The sequence below is a fragment of the Thamnophis sirtalis genome, unplaced genomic scaffold (genome assembly GCF_051295495.1).
Source record: "Thamnophis sirtalis isolate CommonGarterSnake01/CBP01778 unplaced genomic scaffold, rThaSir2_p1.2 scaffold_5, whole genome shotgun sequence".
Classification (NCBI taxonomy): Eukaryota; Metazoa; Chordata; class Lepidosauria; order Squamata; family Natricidae; genus Thamnophis; species Thamnophis sirtalis.
Window position 1 is genome coordinate 70,211,556 of NW_028261385.1, and position 13,919 is coordinate 70,225,474.

The 13,919-nt window shown below is 38.7% G+C and overlaps 1 protein-coding gene across 1 annotated transcript in view; it reads right to left on the reverse strand.

Annotated features, from left to right (window-relative positions):
• Positions 1-13,919, reverse strand: part of GDA (guanine deaminase) — a 58,889-nt gene that overhangs the window by 21,520 nt on the left and 23,450 nt on the right. Inside the window, exons 3-5 of the mRNA XM_087715989.1 lie at positions 8,541-8,712; positions 5,753-5,840; positions 4,494-4,599 (exon numbers count right to left, since the gene is read on the reverse strand). Coding sequence (XP_087572115.1) covers positions 4,494-4,599; positions 5,753-5,840; positions 8,541-8,712 — 366 coding nt within the window. The remainder of the gene's footprint in view (positions 1-4,493; positions 4,600-5,752; positions 5,841-8,540; positions 8,713-13,919) is intronic.

Below are 13,919 nucleotides of genomic sequence, written 5' to 3' on the forward strand. Positions count from 1 at the left end.
ATAGTTATGGGCATATTTTTTAGAAAGTAAGAACTTTTGGCTCTGTATCAGAAAACTGAAGTGTTCTATTTTGATAAGCGGCATTTTGTATGGCATAAACATGTTTCATTGACAATACCCTGAAAATGTGAATTCTAATTTCACATCTCTCCTACATTATTTAATTGATGCTACCCCTCTCTCCGCCACAGGCTTTTTAGTAACATTTATCTGCTTTTGAGCAATACAGAGAAACAAGCATTGTTCTTAAAATCTTAAAGTAGATCAGATATGGGTGGGTTCCACAATCATTGCATTGTGATGGCTAATATGATTCTTGAGGTAATTCAGGACTTTGTTCTTTCTAAACTAATTAGACACATCTAGAAACACTTCTGGTTATATAGCATTTTATAACGTAGGCTATGTAAAATGTGGCTACTAAAGGCATGCTTCTGTGCAGTGTTCCCAAATGCATAAAAATATTTCATTATAACCTACCAAGAAAAATGTGTGAACTGGTCTCTGGGCAGGGCATATGGGAGCTAGGTGGTCCTGGCCCCCACAGTATAAACATAGAGCATCTCTGCACCTTTATACCTTTTCTGTATCAGTCAGATGAGGGTGAGAACCCCTGATCTGCATGGGCTCTTCTGGAGATGTTTTCTCAAGGCTAGGTGTGGACCAGGGGTGAGTTGCTGCCAGTTTTACTACTGGTTCGCAACACCCATGCATGCATGCACTGTTCAATGTAAATTGTTCTGTGCACATGCACAGAACAATTTACAGTGAATTGTGCATGTGCAGTCACTAAAATCCAAAATGGCGACGGCCGAGCGATGGCGAGGGAAGCGGTTTGGGGGCTCATCAGGCTTGGGTCGCTGCCAGTTCTGCAACCCAGGCCTGAATTCCACTACTGGTTCGGTTGAACCAGGCCAAACCAGCAGCAACCCAACTCTGTTGTGGACAGAGATGCTTGACAAAGATGTTTGCTAGCTTGGTGGCCAGAGATGTTTGTTAACTCAAGTTCAAGTTTTTGCTGTTGTTAACTATTATAAGGCACAGTTGAACTAATTCCTGCATGTCTTGTTAGCTCATCCAGAATTTCATCTGCCAACCCTTCCTGAAACTGATTAATAAGTGCTGCTTCATCCAGGCCAGATCTTGGGAAATTAGCTGGAAAGCTCTTACATATTCAGCCACTGAATAGCACCCTTGTTTCAGTTCTCAAATTTGGGCAATGTGCTGTCATAAGGTCAGAATAAATGGGTTTAGATCTGTCAACTAAATTCAGCAGTCATCAAGTAGGGGGCTCTGTTGTGTTAACAATGATGTGGTCCATTTATCAGTAGTAACAATTCTAGATAAAAGGCTGATTATAAACCCACCTCAATGTCTTTCTGTCGAAAATTTCACCCCATACATGTTCATATATAGATTGCATTGTGCTCAAAAGGTAAGAAATTGATACAGCATCCCATCAGACTTTTCTGGACAGGCAATATGACAGGAGTGTCAAACTCAAGGCCCATGGGGGTACTTGAGAGACTGCCTGCTGCCAATTACCTCCCAAAGACCCATTAGATCACACAGATTAGGCCTCCTCCGGGTTCCATCTACTAGCCAATGTCATCTGGCTACTACCCGGGGGAGGGCCTTCTCTGTGGCGGCTCCGGCCCTTTGGACCCTCACCTCTCTCCAGGCCTTCCGAAAAGCCGTTAAAACCTGGCTGTGTCGGCAGGCCTGGGGTTGATGAGTTCCCTTCCCCTCTCGAATCGTGTGGCTGTTGGTCGTTTTAAATTCCCTGTACTTTTTGCTGTAGTTCTTGTGTTTCCCTTCCCCTCCTTTGGGTTTGTGCGCCGCCCTGAGTCCCACTGGAAATAGGGCGGCATATAAATAAAATGAACCTTGAACCTTAGATCTGGCCCATGGGGCCACCCTGAAAACAGCGAAGGATTGGCCTGTGGTTCCTCTGCCAGCGAAAACGGAGCTCAGAGGACTACAGGAGCCTGTCACAGCTGAAAACAGAGCCCGGGAGCCATTCGCACCCCTCCCGAGCTCCGTTTTCACTGGTAGAGGGCTAGCAAAACAAACTACTAGCAAAAGCGGCATTTGATCACAAGGCAAGAGACATTGAGAAATTCCTCCTCTGGAGACAATGAATTGCCCCCCTCCAGCCCCAGCCATCACAGATGCCCCTGACAAATGACATAGAGCTGGCCATACCCATCCCAGCCACACCTACCCTGACTACGCACCCTACCCCCCCCCCCGAGGTCAAACACAACCTTGATGCAGCCCTCAATGAAATTGAGTTTGACACCCCTGCAACAGGACATTTTCTGCAAGTGGGGAGTGTTTGTTGCTGCAGTCACTGCTTATGCTAACTAGACTTGTAATGTTTGAATTTGGGCTGTGAGTAAAGCAAGCTGCTGAGTCAGCTGGGTATTCCCAATGGCACATTTCTCTATGCTGATCATTTTTCTCAGCGTAGATGTTAGTTAAAGTTTTACTCCCTAATCAGCTGAGAGTTAATGAGGCTGGAAACAAACTATTCTGTTTCTGATTTCAAATACTGACTCACACAAAGTTGCTATAGTAGTTCACAGTTTACTCAAGGTAAAAGAGTAATAACAGTCAACGCATACAAGTCAAAACAGTGTCTGACAAATGAAGAGTGAAGAACACTCCAAAATCATTCCAAGATTCCAAAAGCTGGGTGACAGTTGTCAGTCATTCCAGAGATCAGAATTTCATAGGAAGAATCCACCTAAATTGTCATACAAGAGCCAGAAATCAGACAATTGCTTCCAGCAAAGAAATAAGGGTCAGGGCTGGGTCTTAAATCATGTGGAGTCAGCTGCCATTACTCAAGAGATTTGTCCCTTTTTGGCAACCTCTCTGTTTTACCCTTTACTGCTTTACTCTCCTCTCCTGTTTACTCTCCTCCTCTCCTTTACTTGCAGAATGCAAGTCTGGGAGGCCTTATGTCATTCTTCTCTGACTATTCCAGCTGTTCATGTGATACCTATATTTCATTACTTTTATATGATTCTTGTGTCTCCTGAGGCTGAAATTCCACAGTTTCTGCTGAAACCTCTTCTTCAAAATTAGAATCAGTATCTGAGTTTGTCTCACGATGCATATATTCTACTATAACTTATTAGTTTTCAAGTTCCCAGCAAGGCAAACAGAACAAATTATTTTCCATTCGAATGCCAATGCAGTGCTAATCTTTCTAAAAGCTTTGAAAACATAGATATGTTCCATGCTTGAGAATGAGGTAGATAGTGGGAGCCCATATGATTATGGTTAAAATCATTGTAGAGATTTATCTTGTCTGCCTTCATAGTTTTTTAATGCTGTTTTATTATTTATTTGGATTGCGCTTTTATATATTGTTAGCTGTATGGAATTACTAAGGCAAGATGGGTGACTATATCCAATGAATCAACCAACCAACCAATCAATCAATCAATCAATCAATCAAGCTACATAGAAGTTGAAGAGGAGAAAGATCTTTCTTCACATGAGCAGAAATATATGACTATGCTCATATATACATAATCAGCCTGTGCTGTCTGGAATACATTGTAAGTAACCCAAAATTGCTTAAGAAGGGCAGCCATAAATAATAAATAAATAAATAATACCTTTAATACTTGAACTTTCATAAAAGTGTAGCATTATTCTGCTTATACCTTTATGTTATTCACACATGAGCTTTGAGTTTAGTTCAATGACCTTTAAAATGTTAGAAAAGTTATATGCCGATAAATGTGTTAGATAAGAGCCATGGTGGCGCAGTGATTAGAATGTAGTATTATAGCAGGCTAACTCTGCATTCCACTGCCAGCAGTTCAATCCTACCACCCTTCCAAGCAGTGGTGGGATTCAAATTTTTTTGACTACCCGTTCTGTGGGTGTCGCTTGGTGGGCATGGCTTGGTGGGTGTGGCAGGGGAAGGATACTGCAAGATCTGCATTTCTTCCCAATCAGCTGGGACTCCAGAGGCAGAGAATAGATGGGGGCAGAGCCAGTCAAAGGTGGTATTTACCAGTTCTCTGAACTACTCAAAATTTCTGCTGCAGGTTTTCCAGAACTGGTCAGAACCTGCTAAATGAACCAGTCAGAATCTGCTTCCAAGGTCAGTAAAATGAGGACCCAGATTGTTGGGGGCAATATGCTGATTCTGTAAAATGTTTAGATAGGACTGGAAACCACTATGAAGCAATATATAAATCTAAGTGTTATTGCTATCGCTGTTGCTACATCAATACCAGCATTAGTTTCTCTATAGCTGCTTTTCTTCCTTTTTAAAACATTTTGGCAATATTTTTGAGAAAATCCCAAATACTGTGAAATTATTCCTAGTGTGGTATGAAACACATAAAATAGAAACAGATGTCACATGTTAGTCTTTCTTTAATTTTTGGTAACCCATGTCCTCTTTCGTTCATCATTCTTTAAAAATGTTGCTGCTTAAATTATACAGGGAGAACTATCTGGTTTACCTTTCAGTTTCCTCAATTGATTCTTTGGTGGTCTCCTTATATTCTGGGAAGGTTTCATTAATATCCATGCAAACTTTACCAACAAATGCCCTCTGGCCAAATTTATCTATAACAAACAAAGGAGAACAAAATTAAGAATAATTTTCTTGATCCTCGTTGTTTACAAGTCTTTTTTTAAATTGCCAATAAATTCTGACATTACAAGCATATCTCACAATTCCAGACAATCATTTGGAATAGTATAGAAAGAGTTCTATGCAATTCATAATTATCTATCTGTGTAGTTTGTGTATTTTTAGCCACACCATTACAGTTCCCCCACCACCCAAAAGCATTTACAAAATATAGGATCTAATATAATGTAGTTACCACTGTGAGATGTGAGCTATAAGTTCCTTAGTTAAAACCTATTTCATCTATACACAGTGTAGATCCTTTTAGAGAAATTGATAGCAAAATAAAGTGTTTCAAACATTGGAAAAAGTAATAACAGAAGAAAAGTGCATGCTTTATTGATACATTTTCTCATGATAAGGATGAAAACTACAAACTTAATTGGGATTTGTCGTTTGTTTTTGGTAATCAGATGAATTTATGTTAGCTTTTGTAATGCAGATTTCATTGACTAAAAGCAAAGAATAACGATGGTATTTTCATATCTAGTTGGGAAGTTTCCTAGATTTATTCACTGCTGTTGAAACAGAATGAACAGCTTGAATGAGTGATGACTTCAGAAAATAAATCCCTATATTTTTAACTGCATAGAAAATAATTGAAGGATTGAAAGTGTGTTATACTCAACACGGGAATATCATTAATTGATCCAGTTTACAATGACTAAGGCAATCTGAACTATACTTGGAGCTTTTGAAAATTTCTCATTACCTGTAAAAGTATGATCTACCGGTACTTGCAACTTTTGTTTACTTTTTTAAAAATAAAATTCTCAAGTTCCACTAATCCAGAAACCAGATACAAAATAATAATGTGGGTACACAGATACACACTAAAAAAATAAAAAAAAGATGCCTCACACAGTTAGTCCAGAAATTTGAAATCAATAGTAGTCCTGATTTTCCTTCATGTGTTTTTTTTACTGGCAACTAATTTGAGAAGGAAATACATTTTTAATTACTGTTATTGTTAGATAATTGTACTTTAGAAAGCCTTACCAATCTATTTTTAATCACTGACCAATAAATCCCAATTTATTTTCTACTACCCCATTCTAAAAGTTCTTGACAATCTGACAATCTTACCTATAATGTCAGCCAGAAGCAAAGCAGCATCTGTGTGAATTGTGGCAAAATAGCAAGCTGTAGTTGTACCATTCTTGAGTGTTCGCCTCTGTACAAAAAAAAAACCCTCGCAATTTATTTGTTTCAGGAGAGAATAATGCAGTGAATAATGCTACCATTTTCTTTAAAAAAATCTGCACATCAATATAATCAATGACAATTGTCAGGACAAAAATATAGGCATTATAGAAAAAATACCTTTATTATACTACCTTATGTTATCTATTTTCTTTTAAAAAATATTAGCAGTGTATTAACTTAATAATATATCTAATGTGTCCTAGGGTACTATCTTTCCTGGGTAGGCATGTTTCTTCCATTCTGTCTCTTGAGAACTACTAAGGATTCAATTATGGCCTTCAGCAAACAAAGCAGAAACTATTACTCTTTTACCTCTACAAAGATTTAGTTCAAATTATGCAAAACAAATATGCTGTTTCTTTCCTCCGGTTTAACATATTGTTAAGCATTATAATTTATTCAGTAAATCACAGTGAAACAAATCCACTGTGCAAATATAGCCAGCGATAAATCAGAATAGCTGGTTTATCTCTATTTAATCTGAATGACTAATATGTGGGTGTGTACAGTTTATAGACTCTCATTTTACTTTTTCCTTTGTACAACTGTGTTAATTTGTCCCCCCCCCAAAAAAAATTCTGAAATCTATGTTTTTGCAAATCATATCAACTTGCATCTTGTCTTTTCATATAATGAAGGATTTGATTTCCCAGAGAAAATAGAAGAAAAGCAAAAAGAGTGTATATTAAAGGGAAGCAGAGTGATAGGATTGGTCATTTTTAAATTGATTATAGAACTAAGACTATATCATATTTAATGGGCTCTAAGCATCTAAATTGTGCCACAGTCCCATTTCTAACCTCTCATTAATCCAATCTATTCAGAGTTGGCTCCCTTTTAAAATCCCACAGATTCCAAAGAGAGAAAAAAACTATATGCCCCATTTCACCACTGAGGTTAGTTGCACTTAAAAATGGCTAGATCATGAGCAGAGATTTAAAATGATGCATGCATCTAATTAGTGTTTTATAAAGCATTCTACCAAAACAACATATTATATTTACTTAGCCTTTCCTGTTGTATAAATCAGATGTAATAACTAGGAAATCATCCATATGTATTTAAAGATTTGAAAACTACCCCATGCAAAACTAATTGTATAAAACATTGATTTCCAGCTGCATAAACATATGTGTTCACAAGGGCTAGGTAGGCAGCATTTTGGATTTGATTCCTCAAAGCTGCTTCAGAAAGGACATATTATGAGCTCTTTAAAGGAAGCATGTTTTTCCCCAAAACTGTACAGTTGATCTTTGCAGCTATTTTAAAGAGCTGCAGATGGATTCTGCAGTACTTTCCTGAAATGAAGTCCAAATAATTACTCAACTCTTTATATCTTTCTGACTTCAGTGGGACTTCTTCAGTGGTGGATTGCAGATGGGACGCCCCGGTTATGGGCGTACTGGAGCCTGCCTGGAGCACAGGGTACCATTCCGGTACGGTGCTCCGGAGGGCTCACCCGCTTGCCCAAGCTCCTTGCCTGTGCTTTAAGCCGGTTGGCGCTTCCGCGCACTGCATGGCGCATATGGTGCCTGCATGACGCTCCGCTGAGCAGCTGGAGCATCACGGAGGTTTGCGGAAGCGTCGCAGGCAAGTACGTGTACACGCATGCCATGCATATCCATGTGTGTGACGCCGGGGCTGTTCCAACCGTAGTGGTTGGAACGGAATCCGGAACCACTACTGGACAACAGTGTTTTGCATTTTATTTTGTTTTATTTTTCAAATTTATGCACCATTCATCTCACAAACTCTTAGTGGCTTACAAATAATGTGGCTTACTCCAGGTTGCATACACCTCTTGGGTAGCCAGGTTAGTTTACAGTGCCAGATCTTAATGCTCTTCCAGAAAACCAGAAGAATGGGGACCAGTGTTTCTGCCTAACTTGATAGGCCGAGTTGATGTAATTGGAACAAGACAGGGTTGGGTTCCGGCCGGCACAACTGCCGGTTTGCTCATGTGAGTGCTTTGTGTACGTGCAATTAAAATTGTTCTGTGATGGGCAGAACTGAAAAACAAGATAGTGGCGCCAACAGTGCTGACTGGGGAACCAGTTCGGGGACGTGGCAGGCCTGGGTCGCTGCCAATTACAGCAACCCAGGCCTCCAAACCACTCCTGGTTCGACCGAACTGGTCCAAACCAGTAGGAACCCACCACTGGTCCCATGCCACAAAGGGCTATAAAGATCATAACCAACATCTTGAATTGGACCCAGAAGCAAATTTAAAATTTAAGTTTTAAAGCAATTTTTAGCTTTATCTGCTCATGGTTTATATTATATAGATATTATAACAAAATTGGTTATTATCTGGGAGCAGGCCATGACATAGAGGTTTAATTAATCTAGCTTTAGAATAATGTTTCCTACACATTCCAATTGCTCCTGTTTATTCATGAATTATACATTTTAAACTGTAAGGAATCAGGAAGAAGATTTTTTTCTTTGTTATGTTTGCATTGAATTAGAAATGAAGAATTCAGAAGAAGTGATAAAGGATTATCAAATTATTATATAAAATTCAGCATAACCTATCCCAAATAATATATTTATATAATTGTAAACCATAGAAATAGTAGGGAAAGAATCCTGAGGTGCTTATGGTGATAAGAAAAAGAGGTACAATAGATAGGACAAACTGACAAGTAGACAGACAGATCTGTCTTACCACAGCTCTAGTGTACACTTCTTCAGCAAAATCAATTTTTTTGAATTCAGCCTCTACTGGATAAGTGGTTTTTTCCAACCATTTCAAAAGAGTCAGATTTCCTTGTATCCCTGTAAAGTAATACTGTGGGGCATGGATATGTGCATCAACCAAACCTGGCATGAAGAATTCACTGGGAAAGAAAAGTATGAGAAACAAGCACATCAACTTTCCAAATGTAATTATTTGCATTTTATTAAATCCAGTGATTTCAGTAACAGTGATATTAACATTATCATATATTCATGATGATGTAATCACACAAATGTTGCAGTTACATACAGTACAGTATTACATCATCATAATGTCTGACACAAGCATGTAAGTACAGTATTTGTGTTGTCATGCATCATTTTCTCCTTCTTTAGAGCCCCTAATCAAATCTCACCTGGATGTTTTAATATGCTTCCTATATAGAAACCAAAGCATCCAATATATATGCACCCTGTTTCCCTGAAAATAAGATCTCCCTGGATAATAAGTCCAATCAGGTGTGTGTGTGTGTGTGTGTGTGTGTGTGTGTGAAAAAGTCCTGCATGCTTTACGGTTTACGACATTTTTTGGATAGGCCGTTGATTTTATGATATTTTATGCTCACTGCTATGCAAATATTGTTATATTTAAATAAATACTGGTGGTTTTTAAGTGAAAAGCATAAGCTTTTTGCAATTTGGTGCTGTTTGGATGGGGATTGTACATTTTCTTTCATGCTTACAATGACTATGAAAACAGATTAACTGATGCATACCCAGTGGCATATGTGTTGCAATTACTAAGGCTGATGCTAGTGTTTTATTAACATTTTTATTGTTTGTGGCCCTGAAAAGGACTGTTAAGGTAACCAAACATGGTTATTAATATGAAATTGGCCAGCCGTTATTGCTTATCACCAGGCAGCATCGCTTTAGCATAGACTGTATAAGCATTTGCATGTGATCTTTGGTGACAATGTGGTGCCAGGCTGCAGTAATTGATTCAATCAGCTGCTGCTTCAGATGCTTCTTGCTTATTTCATAACCAATCTTGGCTCACAAGTTCTCAGTTGGGTACAAATCCGGGTTCTGAGCTGGCCAATCCAGGAGTCAAACACCATGCTTCTTCATCCACTGCTGGACGGACTTGGCTCGATGACAAAGAGCGTTGTCATCCTGGAAGTAAAAGTCCTTCCCTACATGTTGCTGAGCTGAAGGAAACATGGTCTTTTCCAGGACTTCAACATACTGCTTGGAATTCATGATTCTCTGCAAGATTTGTATCCGACCAATACCAGAAGCAGCAATACAACCCCAGATCATCATGTGCAATGGATGCTTCACAGATATATTCAGGCAGTACAGCCTAAATTCTTCAGCTGGAAATTTTCTGACATACTTATTGCACTGATTCCCAGTCAAGTAGAAATTGCTCTCATCACTCAAGATGACCTTGGCCCACTGTTCATTGGTCCACTTGGCATACTTCTTGGCCCACACATGTCGACGAGAGCGGTGAGCGTCTGTGAGCAAAGGTTTACTTCGAGCCCTGCAGCCTTTGATCCCTCTGGCAAGCAATCTGCGACGCACTGTGCTTGTGCACACTTTTACATCACATGTTTCACCTCAAATTCTTGTAATCTGAGGTGAGCTTCCTGTCAGCCATCGAAATGCGTTGCAGAGCCTGATCTTGCTGTTTTGTTGACTTTCTTGGTCTTCCAGAGTGGAGCCTGTCATCAACTGAACCAGTTATTTGGTATTTTTCAACCACTCTTCTCACTGTGGTGTGATGGCATTTCACTCTCTTGCTATTTCTGGCAGGAGTAATCCTCTTCATGAAGCACAATGATGTGATGCCACTGCTCAGTACTGGTGAAAGCAAAGGCCTTCATCCTTGCCCGCAGCCAAAGCTAAATTAAATTTCTCGATGCTTTTCATGCCTATTTATAGTCCGAGAGTATGATAACATTGATTGGCTCATAGATTTAGCCTCTGTGCATTTTGATTGGTCAGCCAAAGCTCACTGCTGATTGGCTACTTTCGATCCTAAGATTCTCTAAAATTCGAGCTGTTTGTTTTAGCACATAAACTCCCTCAAAATCTTAAAAAGACTTTGGTTATATTAATAAAAATTATGCATCTCAATCTGACTGCAGAAATTTTCATCAAAGTACTAATTTTGCATGGGTACTATGAGTGAAAAGTTGATTAAACATGTAAATACAGCTTAAAACTGAAAGCGTGCAGGACTTTTTTACACAGATGTATATACACACACATACATACTAAGGAAAAGGATTAATTACCTTTTCACATGAACAAACATATTAACTTATATGTGGTTAATATTGATAGATGGAGCGATTGGTTATGTCATATGTATTTTGCCAGCATTATGCAAGCAGTTGGTGCTGTGTCTATATGTTTATAACTTGTATATCCATAATTGCATATAGGAAACTGGTTCTACCTCTCCTCTACACTTTTGATATCTATATCTATATCTATATCTATATCTATATCTATATCTATATCTATATCTATATCTATATCTATATCTATATCTATATCTATATCTATATCTATATCTATATCTATATCTATCTATCTATCTATCTATCTATCTATCTATCTATCTATCTATCTATCTATCTATCTAATTTTCATACAAAACTTGATGCAATCTAGATGTGATCTACATGGCGCTTCCGCTTCCTGTTTTCCCCTCATAATAACTCAGTTTGTTGAAATAGGCTGGGTTAAGAGCAGGAGTGGGTTCCGGCAGCCACCACTGCTAGTTTGCTCATGGGTGCGTAGCACACGTGTGCACTTGATGCTCACAGCGCGCACATGCACAGTACAATAAAAATTGCGCAGAAGCCAAAACCAAAATAGTGCTGCCAGGGGTTCTGGCAGGCCTCAGTCGCTGCCGGTTCCAACGATCCAGTTTTCCAAACCATTACTGGTTTGGCGAAATCGGTCCAAACCGGTAGGAACCCACCACTGGTTAAGAGAGAATGAGTAGATTAAAGTCAGACAATGAACTTCTGTGCGGGAGTATGGACTTGTCACTCCTGCTGAACACTTTAACCATTACACTATATGAGCTGTCTAATTAGGAATAATATTTATACTCTCTCCTAAATTTGAAGTCTACTTTTCTGTTCAACAAACGCTCAGTTTACAATAACAAAATATGACAATAAAACAATTTAACAATGACTAAACCTTAACAAGAGTGAGTCAGTCTAATTCCAATGCTTGCAATGACTTGCAAAAACATGATTTGGCTGAAGATGATTTGACTGTTTTTTTAGTGTTTGTTGGTACTGTATGGGAAGGATACAAAAATATGGCTAGCATGTCTTTAAAACCTACTGTTTCCCACAAAATGTATATAAAGATGTGCGGAGATGTGGAAAAGGAGAAAGGCAGGTTCAGCTTCTGCTTATAATAAACTGTTTCACAAGGATCTACAAAATGGCAGAGATGGAAGCACACTGAAATAATAAAGCCTGCAACACAATTTATGTCGTCTCCAAGGCATGTTATAAGGCATGCTAGCCATATTTTTGTATCCCTTCCATACAAGCATTTGTTTAGTGATATTTTGAAGTTACAACGGCACTGAAAAAGTGACATAGGACTGTTTTCCACTCTTACAACTGTTGTAAGATCCCCATGGTCACCTGATCAAAATTCAGACACTTGGCAATTGGTTCATATTTACGATGATTGTAGTGCCCCAGAGTCATGTGACCTTCTGACAAGCAAAGTCAATAGGGAAAACAGATTCACTTCACTTAAGAAATGCAGTGATTCCAGAAGTGTGGCCAGAAAATGGGGCAAGATCTCATTTAACAACTTTCTTGCATAGCAACAGAAATTTGGGGTTTAATTGTGGTAATAAGTTGAGGACTACCTGTATTTGGTCTATTTTTCTTTGCACTACACGGGTACATTATTTCTGGATAAATGAGGAATTAGCAGATAAACTATGATAGCAGTCATTCTGTCCTACAGTATTGGAGTAACATTTTAGAAAATAGAGGTAGGTTTGAGGGGAAAAGTTGGCTTATGGTGGCTGTAAGAGGAGTCAGGGTTTTTTTAAATGTATTTTCACTGCACTATATCTTAGCTGATTAAAAAGCAGTAGCCTCTGGTTGTCCAACCTTGGCAACTTTAAGACTTGTGGAGTTCAACTCCCAGAATTTCCAAGTCAGCTGGCTGGGGAATTTTGGAAGTTGAAGTCCATAAGTCTTAAAACTGCAGAGATTGGATACCCCTGCAATAGTCTGAGTGTGTCAGGGTTGTTTCAAGTCGAAAAGGGGGCTCTTTTTCAGGAAACAACAGAACTAAGTGGTTTGTAAGCCTTTCAGTCTTTCTAGTTAATTTTGCCTTCAGAAGCAGTAGCAATGATGCTGACTTTGCAAATTTTGGATGTTTAAGTGAAGAATTTGGGAGGAGGGTTGTTTGTTTTGCTTCTGGCATTGTTTAGTTCATTTTTATCATTTATGTATATTGTATTTTCTGAGTATCTGGTGATCAGAACACCAAAAAGTCTTAAACTATTTATCATGGTTCTATAAATCATATTATAATTCTACATGATTTATCTGCTGGGGGATTTTTATAAACAATTGTTAAGAAACTTTATCCAGAATTTGTCCTGCTTAAAAGTTACTGAAGGACACCCAGTGTTTCTTGGGTAACTTCCTTGTCTTTGTTCTTTCCTCATATTTTGCTACAGGGCAGGACCAGGTGTTTATTTTAAAAAGCTGTTCACTGCTAATGAAGCGAAAATCATTGTAAACATAATATAAACTGTCATAAATGCTACATGGATTATGCCCAAAATAAACTGCTTCAATCAAAGCGTGTGACTTGCACAGTATTTAAGAATGTATCACAATTATGTTCAGAATTATTATGTACTAGTTTGAGCATGAGCCATACAGTATAATCATCTGGGGCAGAGTTTCTCAACCCTGCCAACTTTAAGATGGGAGGATTTCAGTTCCCATCATTCCTTGGCTGCCGTCCATCCATTTTAAAGTTGCCGAGATTGAGGGACGCTGGTCTAGGATTTGCCTAAAATCTGCCTTTCCAGTGGCAAGTTACATTCTGCTGCTGATAGAAACAACTGTAGTTTGCAGTAGGGCAGCTGAAGAACTTGTCAGTACTGAGTAGTAAACTGTGTAGTAAACTGGAAAATCTCATAATTTATTGCGCGGTAAGATTGTGGCAATTGTAATATCAAAACTTCATAATCACGACAGGCAGGCAGACTGTGTCCATCACAGGATAATTTCTTAAATTATATAATACTGAACCAGCTGCCTGAAAAATATTTATTTTTGTCACACCA